Source organism: Channa argus, chromosome 12 (genome assembly GCF_033026475.1).
Source record: "Channa argus isolate prfri chromosome 12, Channa argus male v1.0, whole genome shotgun sequence".
Classification (NCBI taxonomy): domain Eukaryota; kingdom Metazoa; phylum Chordata; class Actinopteri; order Anabantiformes; family Channidae; genus Channa; species Channa argus.
The window spans coordinates 8,170,382-8,186,850 of NC_090208.1; the positions used below are offsets into that span (position 1 = coordinate 8,170,382).

At 38.3% G+C, this 16,469-nt stretch overlaps 2 protein-coding genes across 3 annotated transcripts; both read left to right on the forward strand.

The window, feature by feature from the left end:
• The first annotated feature begins 3,049 nt into the window (after positions 1-3,049).
• Positions 3,050-4,664, forward strand: LOC137137777 (type-2 ice-structuring protein-like). Its single transcript, XM_067524424.1, has 5 exons — positions 3,050-3,329; positions 3,570-3,679; positions 3,788-3,916; positions 3,999-4,110; positions 4,464-4,664. Exons 1-5 carry the CDS (start codon positions 3,269-3,271, stop codon positions 4,550-4,552), a joined length of 501 nt encoding a protein of 166 aa, XP_067380525.1. The 5' UTR covers positions 3,050-3,268; the 3' UTR covers positions 4,553-4,664.
• Positions 4,665-14,139: 9,475 nt separating this feature from the next.
• LOC137137519 (galactose-specific lectin nattectin-like) lies at positions 14,140-16,239 on the forward strand. Of its 2 annotated transcripts, XM_067523877.1 has the most exons (7): positions 14,140-14,264; positions 14,360-14,449; positions 14,562-14,597; positions 15,052-15,161; positions 15,273-15,401; positions 15,484-15,589; positions 15,876-16,239. In XM_067523877.1, exons 2-7 carry the CDS (start codon positions 14,389-14,391, stop codon positions 15,959-15,961), a joined length of 528 nt encoding a protein of 175 aa, XP_067379978.1. In that variant the 5' UTR covers positions 14,140-14,264; positions 14,360-14,388; the 3' UTR covers positions 15,962-16,239. The 2 variants fall into 2 exon arrangements, with proteins under 2 accessions (XP_067379978.1, XP_067379979.1); XM_067523878.1 differs by lacking the exon at positions 14,562-14,597.
• The last annotated feature ends 230 nt before the right edge of the window (positions 16,240-16,469 follow it).

Below are 16,469 nucleotides of genomic sequence, written 5' to 3' on the forward strand. Positions count from 1 at the left end.
CATGGTGGTGGTTTAGTGGAGCTCTGGAATCCTGTAATTCAATTCAACTTCATCTATATAGCGCCAATTCACAACAAAGTCATCTCAAGGCACTTTACAGAATAAAGTCAAGATTATAACGATGTATAGAGAGAACCGAATAATTCCCTCTTGAGCAAGCCCCTAGGCAACAGTGGAGAGGAAAAACTCCTTTTAACGGAAGAAACCTCCAGCTGAACCAGGCTCAGGGTGGGCAGCCATCTGCCTTGACCGGTTGGGGTGAGTGGAAAGTGAAGAGAGAAAAGAAAAAGAGCAACAAGAAGCAGGAACACACCATCTGGCTGGTTGGTAGGACCAGTAGCTGCACACTGGAAGACACACAGCTTCAAAGCCGGGGACACCTGCAGAAAGGGACAGAGAGAGGGGGACAGAGAAGGACAAAGACAACTATGGGAGAAAACACACAGAGATAATGTCATACAGTGGTGACAATTTTGGGGTGAGAGGAGAGGAGAGAATGGCAGGAGGAGGAAAGGAGCTCAGTGCATTGGGCGGTGGGTCCCCCAGCAGTCTAAGCCTATGGCAGCATAACTATAACTATATGCTTTATTAAAGAGGAAAGTTTTAAGCCTAGACTTAAAAGTAGAGAGGGTGTCTGCTTCCCGAATCTGAACTGGGAGCTGGTTCCACAGGAGAGGAGCTTGATAGCTAAAGGCTCTGCCTCCCATTCTACCTTTGGACATTCTGGGAACCATAACCGCATTCTGAGAGCGAAGTGGTCTACTGGGATGATATGGTGCTATGAGATCTTCTATATATGATGGAGCCTGACCATTCAGAACTTTATATGTAAGAAGCAGGGTTTTAAATTCTATTCTACATTTAATGGGAAGCCAATGGAGAGAAGCTAGTGAAGGTGAAATATGATCTCTCTTTCTAGTTCCAGTCAGCACTCTTGCTGCAGCATTTTGAATTAATTCCAGGTTCTTTAGAGAGTTACTGGGGCATCCTGAAAGTAGGGAATTACAGTAATCCAACCTAGAAGTAACAAATGCATGGACCAGTTTTTCGGCATCATTTTGAGACTGGATGCTCCTAATTTTGGCAATGTTCCATAGGTGGAAGAAGGCTGTTCTTGAGATTTGTTTTATATGTGAGGTAAAGGACAAATCCTGGTCAAAAATAACTCCAAGGTTCCTTGCAGTAGTACTGGAGGCCAGACTTATGTCATGTAGTGTAACAATATGGTGGGACATCATATTCCTTAGATTTTTGGGCCCAAATACTATGACCTCAGTTTTGTCTGAGTTTACAAGTTAAAAATTGTGGGACATCCAGGCCTTCATGTCTTGTAGGCTTTAAGCTTTATTAACTGATTATTTTCATCTGGTTCCATAGATAAATATAGCTGGGTATCATCAGCATAGCAGTGTTCGGTTTGAAGAAGAAGAAGCTGTAAGGGGGTGTTTCGGTGCTGAGTACAGTGGGAGAGTAAAGACTGAGGCTCGCCGCTGTGTTCTCCAAGCAAGGGCTCATAATCAGCTTCCAGTTTCAAAGGGTCACCACATGCTGTTTAGGGGTGCTCAGTTTTAAACCGACCATACTGAAGTTCCGGATAAACACCATAGGGTTTATGCTCAATCTCCTCAAATGATTCCTACTATTAGTGGAGATCCTTTAGACTATAATCTTTTCGTCAAAGCATTTGAACATGCGGCGGCTCACGAGCAGACAATCTAAAGAGATTGTGCAAAGTTGCTTTAATATGGAACCATGCCAAGGACACCACAGGGCCAGGGAGCTTTTAAAGAATCATTTTGGTAATGAATATAAGATATCGGTAGCCTACATGAATAAGGCCTTAAATTGGCAGACACTTAAGGCTTAAGTTGGTGCAGCGCTCTATTCGTTTGCTCTTTTCCTAATCAATTGTGTAAGTGCCACGGTAGATTTTTGGAATGTATGGCAGAGCGCAATACTACAAGCAACATATGGACGATTGTTTACAAGCTTCCATATAAGTTGAGAGAGAAGTGGGGGCAGGTGGCTTATGATCTGGATGAAAACAACAACCATAGGGCTAAGTTTGCATGACTATCCCTCGTTTGGAGCTTACTGCAGCAACCTTAGCGGTTCGTATGGACAAAATGCTAAGGAAGGAATTGGAATTACCACTGGAAGACTCTGTGTATTGGACTGACAGTATAGCGGTGCTAAAGTACATCAGCAACGAAACGTCAAGGTTTTGCACGTTTGTAGCTAATAGGGTGTCGGCGATTCAGCAGACCTCAACAGTCTCACAGTGGCACTACGTAAACTCTCTGCTTAATCTGACAGAAGGTGCATCAAGGGGACAGAACATGAAAGCCTTTCTGCGAAACAAGCTGTGGGTATCCGGACCTGACTTCCTTACAGAGGCAGTCGAGAATTAGCCAAGGAAGACTTGCAAGAGTTTGATCTTGATGTAGCTGATCCTGAAGTGAAAAGAAAATTCATGGTGCATGTTCTCGCAATTGAAGAAAGCAGTGACATAGTGCCAAGGTTGGTGGAGTACTACTCTTCATGGAAACGCTTAAAGCGGGCTGTGGCGTGGCTCCTGAGGTTGAAAAATATGCTTCTGGCATCATCCAGAAGAAGTAAGGGGCTGTTAAAAAATACTGTCCAAGATATTCAGTTTTGAAGGAAAAAGCTAAACCAAGGGGGTTAGTTTAGTTATTTGTTTTATGTGATGGGTACCTGTGTGTGTAATGTAATTGTTTATGTAATTTGTGTTTGTGATGCGTCTATGTACTGATGATGTCATTAGTGACATCATATAGCTTTGATAGTTTCTGTTGATGGCTGTCTTTATAGTTTACCTTTGAAGTTTGTTGACCAGTGGTCAAGGAAACAATGCAATACTAAGGGTTTGTTAAGGAGGGAGGTTGTTCGGCTCAGATACTGGAGGGTGCAGACGTGACACAGTAACTGGTGCAGAGGAATTAACTACAAGGAGGTGTGGACCGCAACAAGGTAGACGAAAAAGGTTCTGTGTGTAGCTTTGGAAGCACACGGTTTGTTAACGATTTCTGTGAGTTCAGACATACTTGTTTGAAGAGCTGGTCTTTTTCAGCATATATAGAACGATACATACGCTCAGAGTGACACTGAAAAAGAAGAAGATAATCCTCCACCTGGTTTGCTTCATTTTTCTCTCACTAAGGATTTGTGCTCAGCATCACAGTAGTATAGTGTCACTAACCTGTATGTTTCTTTTCTTCAGATCTGCAAACATTGTATCATCTCCACCATGAAGATTCTTACTCTGTCGGCTCTTCTTTGTGCCATGATGGCTCTGACCAGGGCTGCTGGTGAGTATTTCTTACAAAATAAAACTTGTCTGTATTTCTATGTACAGTAACATATGATCAAATAAGTCATTAACTTTTGTGTCATTCTGTCCAACTTTTCCAGGAGAAATAGCAGAGGATGATCAAACAGATCAGTTTTTTTAAATAAAGATGTTTTGCTTTATTTTGCTATTTACTGAATAAAAAGATTAACGAAATTAACTGGAGACTCATTAACAATTATTCTGTAATTGTCCTCAGAAAACAGTGATCTGGTTGGGAGGTACCTGTATTGTCACCATGGTTGGACTGAGATCAACGGTGCCTGTTTCCACTATGTTCCCAAACCTATGACCTGGGCTAAGGCTGAGGTAATAACTAAGATTATTCTGTTTTTTTTTTATTTGCACACTTAGTGAACTGGCATCATCTGTTAAATCCATTATTTCTACACCTTTGTCTGTCTTTGTCTGCTGTAGAAACACTGTCAGTCCATGGGTGGACACCTTGCATCGGTGCAAAGCATTTACGAGTACCATGAGATGCAGAAGTTGACCGTCCCTCATGGCTACAAATTAACATGGATTGGAGGCTCTGATGCACAAGAGGTATTTTAGTTCCTGCACAATATTTTTCATGTATATAATACAAATGTCTTTAAAATTGTTCATCTGTTTATTTGTCATCTAGGAAAATGTTTGGTTCTGGACTAATGGTGACAAGTTTGCCTTTACAAACTGGTGTAAAGGAGAACCTAATAACTTGAACAAATCCCAGCACTGTTTGCAAATGAATCATTCAGGTAAAACCAAAAGACTTTATTTATATTTAATGTTTAACCTGATAGATGCCACTGTTTAAAATGATAACAAGTAAAAAAAGCTGAAATTAATTAAATCTCAATCAGACATTCCTTGGTTGAATCCAATCAGATGATGTTTCATAATATGCAAATTACATTATTACACAATTTACAGCAGGATTTGATGTGGTTTTAACAGTAATATTAACTGTTTACCACAGTTAAAGGGCATCAGACTCTGAAAATCTGTGTATTGTTGTTGTTGCTCCTCAGGATAAACTGTTTTTTATTAGACAGTTTGAGGTTCTGGTTTGTTTGATCCTGATTGACTCCTGTGTTTTTGCCATTTACAGCTGAGAAGTGCTGGGATGATGTGGGATGTGTTGCTCATCGTCCATCTATATGTGCAAACAGAGGGTGGGGACTGGTGGTTGGGCTGTGATATTAAATCCAGCACAAACACTGATGGATGTGTTGGTTTTCATCTTTACAAACTCATCTGTCTTTGTAATACAAAAACTTTGTTTCTCATTCCACAACTTTTACTCTTTTTTGCTGCTCTAACTCTGAGAATGAAATGTGAGAGAAACAGCAGCTGGATGGTCTCTTTGATTGTTCACCTTTAACAAGAGATTAAGTGTTATAAAAATTATGCATTTAATCTGCAGCTTTATTTTTCTTCATGCAAAATAAAAACAGCTTTTAAAGCATTAAAAAAACTGGTCTGTTATTTTGTCAAAACTTGTGTGTTCACTGTTATGATGAAACATACTTTTCTCTACAATGATATAATAGAATAATAATGACACTTATATGTTACCAATTTAAAAAAAACAGTTTGAAGTGATTATTAATATGTAATTTAAGTAACTGTTCAGGAGCATTTGTGTACCATTTTTTGCTTGCAGAACTGCTTTAACTCAGCCATATTCCTAAATAATAATAAAAACACAAACTGAGCTTGGCAGCAGACTTTGAGGGAATCTCGATCCCCAGTTTCCATCACGTCTGTGTTGCCAAAATATTTTAGTAGAATTATTGGTGCTGTAAACAATAATGCCACAAACCATTTGGATGCCAGAAATGCAGCTTGTGTTATGAGGATTCCCTGCCTCACACAGAGTTTGACAGTACACGTTAGGCTGAATAGGAATGAAATATCAGACCTAGTATGTCCTGGTCAGCGCCAGTCTGACATAGTCGGCACTGACAGTCACCAGAGACAATAGTTAAGTGTTTGCTGTCTAAAGATTCTAGTGTTTTAAGACCGTTTTTCTCAAATGTTTTTTTAAAATAAGTAATATTTATGACCGATGTCCTACAGCAACTACAGCTTTACTTGGTTAGGATTGTTTAACAAAATAATTTTACCATTAACCTCTGTAAGCTCAGTAGTCTGCTTTGTGTGTGGAAGGCACGATGGATTAGTTCCAGTATCAGTTCATCCTAGAGAAAATGTCCTGCCATCTGTGAGGAAGGTGAAGCTTGTGTATCACTGGGCATTCGAAAAGGACAATAAACATACATGAAAGTCCCGGAAGATTCTAGAGTGGTTGTCAAAGTCACTGACTATGTGACAGATGCACACAAATAAAAATTTAACGATAAAAAAAAAAATCTGAAATCTGTTCCCAAAATACACTGCAAGACAAACAAAATTTAGATAAAAATATTAAATAGCACACATAAAATACTATATTAAAATAGTATAATTTAATAAAATATATATTTAAAAGACAGGCTATAAGGTGGGTTTTAAGTTTACCTAAACCACAACCCGATTTTAAAGTTAAATCGTGTGACTTTAAAACAAACTAACATTGAGGCTGTTATTTACAAAGTGCCCCAGCTTGGACCTGAGAAAGGGGCGAGAGAGATATGTCGACACTACCACCTAGAGGGTGATAAAAGGCAGAGCTTCTTTTCAAATGTTTAATAATAGAACTGAATTATGGTGAGATGTAAAATTTATACATTCTTAACCCCAGTATGGGGTTATGTAATGGAATAATACTTGATTCATATCTACATTTAGAATAATTTACCTGTCGCAGTTGAATCAGGCTCCTTATATCCAGTCGTTGAACATTTAACTATCTGGGGTCTCCACGCTGCAAAGAGCACAAGATGGTGCCCATGTCTCGCAATAGCTAACTTATCTATTCAATCACTGACTGGACCTTTGAAATTCTGACTTTACTGTATCTTTCTACATATACTGTAGTTGTCTGTGTGTGTGTGTGTGTGTGTGTGTGTGTGTGTGTGTGTGTGTGTGTGTGTGTGTGTGTGTTTGTGTGTGTGTGTGTGTTTGTGTGTTCCCTCAGTTCCTCATTTTGGTCTGCATATAAGAGCTGGTCTTTTTACCTCCACACATTAAGGCTGAAGCTACAAGCTGATACCGAGACAGGAGACGAGAAGGTAATTCTAGAGCTTTTGTTTTTCCAAATTTAAGAAGCTTTCACAAATAATTGAATGATCTTATGCTCCTTTAATCCAATAAGCACAAAATGGTACTAAGATGTTTGGTTCTCTTTATTGAAGGATAAAATCTGCATTGTCTCATCTTGGCCATGAATCATCATGATGGAAAGCCATTGTTTTAAGTAAAGTGACACGGGAGCGATCCATCAGTTGGCGTCCGGGAAAAAAAAAATTATGTGCATGTATTTGATGCCCAGCGCATTCAGATGCCTGTGTGGTTCGTTGACATTATCAAAGGTTGTGTCGTAACAAGGCGATTCACTCCACCCACAGTAAAGCAGTGAGGAAACAGTTAGTTCTCCGGAACTGGACAATATCTTTGCAGTACAGAAGAAAATATTTTTCCGCAATTTTTATTATATGACATTGTCATAACTTAAAAAATCTGAACTGGAAAAGCATGACTTTTCTTTTAGACAAATCTTGGGCGGGGGGGGGTTGTATTCTGTATTTGCTGTACTTCATGTGTTGTGTGAAATGTTGAATGTTTTCAAGGATCACAAAAAAGTGATATAAATAAAATAAAAAATATTGTACAATTCTGATACATTAACTAGGGTGGCAGTTTGTTTGTGTACATTTACTTAGCTGTTTCAGTTAAGCAATAATCTTGCTTAACAGAAGTTATAGAGTGATAGCATCAGAGTTATCAATCTATCTCTGCACACTAACTTTCACTGTCATTGTTTGAAATCACATGACCGTTAAAGTACCTTTATTTTGCAAAATGCCACCATATGACAATTCATAGCAGTTGGGCCGTCGGGTATACATGAGTGAATTCAGAAGGACTACGGTAAATATTTCTGTTTGCTTTTTTTTTTCTGTTTAAATAGTTTGGTGCAGAAACTGTTCAGTGGCTGATTCTGTTTCAAGGGTGGAAAGGTCCTGTAGTAGGGGAAGGGTTGTAGAGAGCAATGGGAGCAGTGTCGTCTTCAGCAAAGTGGGAGAGCAGCCCGTCCAGCTCGTTACAGAAGTTACCCAGTTGTGCAATTTAGTGTTAGTATTTGGGTCAAGCATATTGCATATTAAACATGTGCATCAACAACAAAATCATTCACTCCACCCATGGAAAAACAGTGAGAGTTATTTGTAGTTGTACAATATCTTTGCAGTACTAAAGTAGAAGTATTTTATTGCAATTTTATTATAAACTACATTGTCATAACTTAAAAAGTTTGATAAAAAATAATAATCCTCGGATCATCTCCTTCAATACACTGACAATCACTGTGAATAAAATGGTAATGATGTGTGGTTCTCTTTGTTGAAGGTGAAAATCTGCAATCTTTTAAATTGTTTTAAAATAAACCTATTAAATATTAAAAGCCCAGTGAATAAACTTGCGGTGAACCATTGTTGAGCATCACACCTGCACAACATGAATGAGGAGTTTTGTTGATTCCTTGCCTTGCAGGTATGGAGTCTGCCTTAATGTCCAGAGGAGCAACAGTTGTTGTTATCAACAAGATAATCAACTTGTGGATTATGTAAAGCCAAGAGAAGATTGTTGGTGACTTTTACAAGAGGAAGTTAGAGTAAAAATCAAGAGCACGAAAAAGCAGGGTTCACACAGCCAAATCAATAAGACGTCCCCATTTATTTTATCATTTTCTCATGGTGAAGAAGCCATCTCTGAAATCCTAACTGTGCTATGAACATTTGCGCTTATCTTCTCAAAGATACTAACAGCTATTAACAAACCCTTTTATGTAAAATACTGCTGTTTGTCCCAATGTAACTCATAGATTTATTCATATTCAAACTTCCTTGCATTTCACTGTCTTGAAACAATTTGAAGAAACAAAAACTAGTTTTATACCTGAAATGCATGAAACTAATTTTCAAATGAACATTGTACACTCTTTGACACATTAACAAAGGTGGCAGTTTAAATTTAAGCTTTTTTTCTACACTAAGTTAGGAATTTGAGTTAAGCCATAATCTTGCTTGCATGCAACTTTCACTGTCATTGTTTAAAGTAAGTTCGTTAGTAAGTTAGTCCCTTTATTTTCCAATTTACAACACAATTTCACCATTTTTAACGTTTCACAAAAAGGCTGATGTAGTTCAGGTTAATACAAACAGAGATCGACAATTTAAAGGCAGCAGATGAGCTGTTAGGTAGGAAGACGTAAATATTTCTATTTGCATACATAGTGCAGTGCAGAAGATGTTAGTGGCTGTATGTGGTTCAAGGGTGGAGGGGACCTGCATTGGGAGTAGGGTTGTAGAAACCAGAAAAGAAAACCCCTCAAGATTAAGAGACCTGAATATTCAATGGAAAGTGAGTGGGACAGATTAAACCTGTTCAGAACTGCAAGGACATCAGCACCCTGAGGTTTGTCCAGGTGGATGTTACTGTCTTCCAGGATAATGAGAGGACTGCTGTCTTCAGCAAGTGAAGTTGCAGATGAAGTTATTTAACATGCGTATTTACACAAAGTGAACTGAAAGTCTTTGGGGATTCGGGGGTTCTGCTCCCAGTAAGCCAGCATTATTACTTCAGCCTACTCCTGTGGGAGCAGCAGGGCCTACAGCTTAGAGGGCTAAGCCTATACTCATAGAATCTGTGGTTACAATACGTAACCAGCTTTTTCTTTCATTTCGGCGTAGCCCTCTAAGAGCTGTTGCTATTGGAACAAGTGTGAAGCTGGATATGGTCAATGCCCCACTGGACTACCGTAGTCCATAAATGCACCAAACACACCAGTTCAGATGAACCACAGAGGTGCCCTTAAACAAAAAGTAGAACACAGCCTCCTGCATTGAACCCTCTGTGCACAAAGAGGTTGATAACAATGCACTCACTCAACCTGACTGCTGTTGAGAGAGGCCAGGGACGATAATTCTTTTTTTTTTTTGTCCTTTCGGCTTATCCTGTGAGTTCAGGGTTGCCACAGCGGGTCATTGTCCGCTTGTTGATTTGGCAGTTTGTACGCCGAATGCCCTTTCTGGCGCAGCCCTCCCCAGTTTGTACCGGGCTTGGACCGGCACTGCACAGCTGGGGATGGGAATAGGGCAGGGATGATAATTACGCACTGTTAAAGCTCGAGTAATGCATAAGGACAGGACAGGCAGGCAGGCGTCACTGAATGCATCACAGATCGTTGCCTTCTCACCCCTTTTAGAAAGCATTTAGGGATGTGCAAAGACAGATCTCTGTCCAAAACCTTCATGACAGGATGCAATGGGTTTTAACTGTGGATAGAACAGGGTTAAATGCAGGTTCATGTACTGTAAGGGGAAACATCGTGATGGACAGCCACTTTTTTTTCGTCAAGTAGAAACACAGTAGACCATCTGTATTTTTGTGTAGCACCTCAGAAATTGCCAGACACTGGCTGTTTGGTCTCCATGGTGATACCGGATGTGGTAACTGTGTTTTATCAACCTCGACCTCAGAAATATCACACATTTGTGGTCTGAACAGAAATTGTGAATCATTTCGTATTTATTGTTTGATATTAAATCCAAATGTCTTCATTGTATATCAAAAATACATTAATTGGCCTTGCTTTTCTAATACGCTGAGGGGACGTTTGGTTGAATGTGAGAACAGAACAATAATTTTGATTACCTGTACTATTACCCTTTTTTAGCAGGTAGAGACAAAGAAAGTGTGCCCAACCAGGACGAAAAGTTGGGGCGCGCTTAGCCAAAGTTAAAATGAAGAGCACAAGAAAGCATGTTCACACAACCAAAGAAATAAGACATTTCCATGTACTTTAACCTCTTTATACAATGTTATTTACTTCATTGTTTCATTCATTTTATGAATAGTTGGGAATAGAAGCCATCTCTGATTTCTCAACTGTGTTCTGCCAAGTTGAGCTTATTGTTCCCAAATAAAGGATACTAACAGCTAAAAACGATGTAAAATGCTACTGTTTTTCATGCATTTATTCAAGACTATCGATTACCCAACAAACTTTTCTTGGAACAAGAAGTAAAAACCTTGCGCAAACAATTTCAGCTTAAGTAATCTACATTTTACCATCAGTTGCATTTAACAATGATATGTCATTGTTGAAGGCTTTCTTTGTTAAATGTTTTACTACACGATTAATTATTAAAATGTATAACACAATTCTTTAAATACAAACAGATATTGTCCAATCTTTAAAATGTAAACGGTGTTTGTCTCTTCATTTAGTTAGGGATTTTAATTAACTAATCTTGCTTAACAGAAGTTTTTGAACAATACCATCGCAGTTATCAATGTATCTCTGCTTACTAACTGTAATTGTTTGTAGTAACATGACCTTTAAAGTCCCCTTATTGTGCAATTCTCAAAAGAGTTTGAATATTTAATAATGCTACACAAAAAGGCTGATATATTTCAGGCAAATACTAACTGATTAATGACATTTCAAAGGAAGCCGACAGGTAGGCAACAGTCAATTCTAAAGGACGACGTTAAATATTTTGGGTTACAAAAAATAGTTTGGGGTTGAAGCTGTCAGTGGCTGTGTCTGGACGTATAGCTGGGGTAGGGTTGTTGTGACCCGCAAAAGAATTTAGGATTGAAAGACCTAAGGTTGCAGTTGAATATTTGAAGTGGGGTATGAGTATGGAGAGGTGAGACAGACAGTGAGATGAATAAAAAAGTGAACCAATAAATGTAGAAGGGTAGGTGTCATGTTGTCCACATTGCAGTTCCAGGTGAGAATGAGATCCACGTTAAGGACGTCCTAATACCATTTTTAGCACTTTCTTACTTACTCTAGTACCTGCTGATATAGACTATTGAAACAAGGACTAAAGTCTTTTGCTTCTAGAATTTGTTGCTGGACAGAAGAATCCTCAACAATCAGCTGCAGTTAAGCAAATTGGGCGAGAACGAAACTTGCACGTTCTTCTGCCGAAAAACATATGGCGGCAACTGGTGCTTAATAAATGGAACAACTTTTTCTGAAATCAACAAACACATACACACAAAAAAAGGAGAACAAAGCAAATATTTAGACTCTGGATGGAGGAAAAAGAAGGAACAATAACTATAACAAACATCAGATAGTGTTCTAGTTATTATATATAAGCCTTGTTGTTGTCGATGTCAGTCACAAATATTAAGCATTTTTAAAATATACTAGAGATACACAAATGACTGTTAGTGACTAGATCTTAAGACTTTTTCATCTTCAATTATCTTAAAGCAGCTGTAAACCATGGACATTGTTACTTGCAGACGTTATCGCTGTATTAGGCACGGTATCAGAGAAGCTTTATAAGTACAAATACAAGAAGGCACAGGCAGGATTGGGTCTGATGCCAGATACTGGTAGGGTAGGGGTGGTGAGGGGGTACATTTAGGAAAAAATGGTTTTATTAGACAGGTTCTGCTATTTACAGCTTATAAGTGCTGGCATAATGTGCGATGTAACGCTCGTCGCCCATCTATCTGTGTACAGAGAGGGTGGGGTTTGTTTGGTGGACACTGGCACTAAATCCACCTCAAACACCAATGGAAACTCATTGCACTTTGCATTACCAACCTCCTTTATAACCTGATGACTTGATATCTCATTTCATAACTTTATTTTCTGCCACTGTGACGCTGTTGAAGGAATGAAGTGGCAAGTGAAACCGGAGCTGGACTGTATCTTTGTTTTTGTGGCAATAATAAGAATAGATTGAACAAGTTATTAAAAGTATGTTTCTTAATCTGCAGCATTGCTTTCTTCATGCAAAATAAAATAGCTTGAAGCATTCAATGAGCTTCTCTGTTACTTTGTTACTTTGTCAGAACATCTCTGCGATCACTGTGATCAAATGCTATTTTCAAGCTAATAATATACCAATACAATAATATTGATATTAATAACTGTGTTGTACCAAATAAAGAACCTTTTAAATTAGTATTTTTTGCTAAGTAATTTGAAAGATGTCACTAACTATCAAGCTATCACTGTCACTTTCAGTCATTGCTTGAAGTGGTAAAATCCCTAAAGTCCCTTTATTTTGCACTTCTTAACTCAATTTAAACATTTAATATATTACACAAAAAACCTGATACAGTTGTAGAGCTTGGTGAAGAGTTTTGCTTAGGATTCTTTTTGTGGTGGCGGGACCACAATTATTTGCTTGTTGGCAGTGCAAAGTGGGCAGGGGGAATTGTTGACCTGGGTGGCCTATGTTGGTAGCAGCATCAGCAGCATCAGCAAGGCATTGCAGCAGTCGAAATGAATTGGGTTGAATATTCAAAAAGGCAGGATCTGAACTTTCTGATGTTGTACAGGGCAAATCTGCTGTCAAAGAGCCAAAAGAGATGTGGTCGCAGAAGCTCATCAATGGTCTAGTCCCCTTGAAGTCCCCTTGAAGAAGAGTGGAAGGGATGTGATCCAAAGCAGCAGACTCATTTAAGCTAATATCAATCAATTCCTAATATGTGTGTGTGCACACTTTGGCATTTTTGTGTGTGAGTGGAATATTCTGGTACCTTACTTTTCTTTTACATGCTCCCAGGTTCTGGTCGAGTTTACTTGCTCTGAATTATAATGCAGAGATACTGAAATGATTCACTGTCAAATCAGTGGACATGCAATCGTGGTGCCGGTGAGGATTCATGTTTCTAATTAGTCAGACACCTTTGGCCTCCCTATTTCTGCATTTTGCAGCATCTTTTATTGTCACCACTGCTCTAAAAATGTGCTCTTCTGCTGTCTCTCTCCCCCCTTTGCCCCCTCTCACTGAGTGTTTTTTTTTTGTCACTCTTTTATCATTAGCATTTAGCTAATAGGAAAAACATGATTATGGTTTCTTGTGTGGATATATGTGATCTAACCAACCATCCACAAGAGGGCGCAGTACTCACAGTTCTTTCAATTCAAAGAATTAACAGCCCAATACCTATGAATTGCAAAAGCGATGTCATTTGTCATTTGTGGAATACTCTACATTATCAATCGGGGATTTTGTGGTCTCAATTAATAATTTCTTCTATGAATTCAGCAAAAACAAATAAGTTTTATATTTTTTAACCTATTAGAACTGAGTACAACATGTTCAATTAGACCATGGTCGATTATTTTCACTGTAATAAAAACAATGTGAACCATGATGAAGGTTGATGTTGAATCTAATTCCCACCCCATACACATTTTTTCCCCTTTTTATTTATTTTATTTAATCCCTGATTATCATGTGCTTAAGTATCATTTTTACCTAGTTGAGTTTCTATTTTATTTTACTTTTACTCTACATTTTAGTACATTTCAGAGGGAAATATTATACTTTGGCCTCAAAGCCCTCAAAGTTGGCCCTCAAAGTTGGCTCAATTGCAAGTCTTTAAAAATATATTCAACTAATATTTTGTCATGCATTAATACTGGTTGACCGATTAAAACTTTCCAGCCAAACAAAGATATGCAGGGGACACATTCTAACAACAGGCACGAGTCAACAGACCGCATGGACAACAAGATGGCACCTGCATCTGCCATTAGTAAACGAGTCATGATGTAACTTATTCTTAATAATGATTGACACGCTGGACCTTCTGAGATTCTGACTGACCTTATATGTGCTGAGTGTGTCCTCAGTTCCTTATTTTGTACGAGCTGATGAGATATAAGGCTGCACATAAGAGCTGGTCTTTGTCTAGTTCCCTTCACACATAAACATTGAGCTTGTCTTGGCTACAAGCTAATGCTGAGAAGGGAGACGAGAAGGTCTTTCTACAGCTTTCTTTTTCCAATATCCTTTAATACACTGACAGATGCAATGTATGAATTGGTGCTAACTTGTTTCGTTCTCTTTAATGAAGGTGAAAATCTGCATTGTCTCATCTCAGCCATGAAGATATTGACTGTGTGTGTGCTTAGTTGGGCCATGATGGCCCAGACCAGAACTGCGGGTAAGTATTTCTTGGTACTGGACAAAAAACACAGAGCAAACATCTATTTATGTCTCTGTGCACAGTAAGAAGTGAGCAACCAAGTGATTAACTGCTGTGTCTTCCTGTTCAGCTCCTCCAGCAGAAAAAGCCAAACACGATCAAACGGGTCAGTGTGTATTAAGATATAAAGAAACTATTCAGACAAGTTAATCCCAGGTTTCACAAGGACGGACACAAAAATACCGATTACACTGTAGAAGGCATCGTTTATTTTTTTCAACATTAATTTATTCCATCACAATTATTTTCAGTAAGGGAAGTTAAATTAAACTTCTCCATTTATTTGAAAAGAACTAACAAGCAGAAGTCTGTATGTCTTTATTTCCTAGACAGTTTTAAACGTGGACTCATGGGCTCATAAAGCCAAAATACATTAGTTGAGGACACCAAAGACTTCTGCACACTGCTGATCATATCTCCTTTTTTAATAACTTTAATGTTGTTATAAAGTTAATGTGATTTTTTTATTTATTTTAATTTTTACTGTATTTACTGATTGGAAACAATAAATCAGTTAAATGGAAACTCGTCATTTCCAATTATTCTTTAAATGTCCTCAGAAAACAGTGACCTGGTTAAGAGGTACCTGTTTTGTTCCAGTGGCTGGACTAAGATCAGCGGTGCATGTTTCTACTATGTTAACAGACCCGTGACCTGGGCTAAGGCCGAGGTAATCACTAAGATTATTCTGTTTTTATTTTGTTTTGGGTTTTTCTGGTATTTGCAGACTTAGTTAATAGGCATCATCTTTTAAATTGACTTGGTTGTTTCTGTGCTGTAGATGATCTGTCAGTCCTTGAGTGCACACCTTGCATCAGTGCACAGCATCCACGAGTACCATGAGATTCAGAAGTTGACCTCCCCTTATGGGAACAAAGAAACATGGATTGGAGGCTCTGATGCACAACAGGTATTTCAATTATTACACATCTGTCAGGTATTTCATAAAAAACGTGTTTAAAACCAATAAATTTGTGGGATTTTTCATCTAGGAAAATGTTTGGTTCTGGATTGATGGTGAGAAGTTCCTCTATACGAACTGGTGTAAAGGGGAGCCTACTAAAGGTTTGCAGCACTGTTTGCAAATCAATCATACAGGTAAAATCTAAAGACTTTGTTGATATTTCGTGTTTAATGCAATTCAAATGATGAAGAGTAAAAAAACTCTGGAACTATTGTAATCTTAAACATTCCGTTTTATATTCAGCAATAAAACATTTTTATATAATTCACGCCAGGATCTTATATGGTTTAAAATGAGTCTCTGCTGTGTTGCTGTATAGACAAAATCTATTGCTCCTCATGATAAACTGGTTTCATCAGATATTTCCAGGTTCTGGTTTTACGCTGTCCTGACTGACTTCTGTGTTTTTGGTATTTACAGCTAAGAAGTGCTGGGATAATTTGGAATGTCAGGCTCAGCGTCCATTTGTCTGCGTTAAGAGAGGGTGGGGAGTGGTGGGTGGATAGACATTAAATCCACCACAAACATTGATGGACCTGCTGGTGTTTATCTTTACAAACTCTTTTGACTTTGTACAACCTGAAGACTTAATATCTTATTTCACAACTTTATTTCTTTTCTGCCACTGTAACGCTGCTTAAGTAATGAAGCGACAGGTGAAACAGGAGGTGGATGATCGCTTTTGTGCCATTAATAAGAAGAGATTGAATGTGTTATAAAATGTATGCTTTCAATCTGCAGCATTGTTTTTCTTCTCTGTGCAAAATAAAAAGCTTGAACCATTCGAAAAGCTGTCTGTTACTTTGTCAGAACATCTCTGTGTTCACTGTCAAACAGAATTCAGACCAACAGCATGATTCTAGAATACAAGGAATACTGAATGAACTCTAGCGTTTCAGTAGCATTTAAAAAGAGTTAAAAAAAAAGAGTTTGAATCACCTGTCCAACAGGCATAAACATGCAGAAAAACGCTGATGTCAGACCTGCCAAGGGTTGTTAAACGGCAAAGAACAT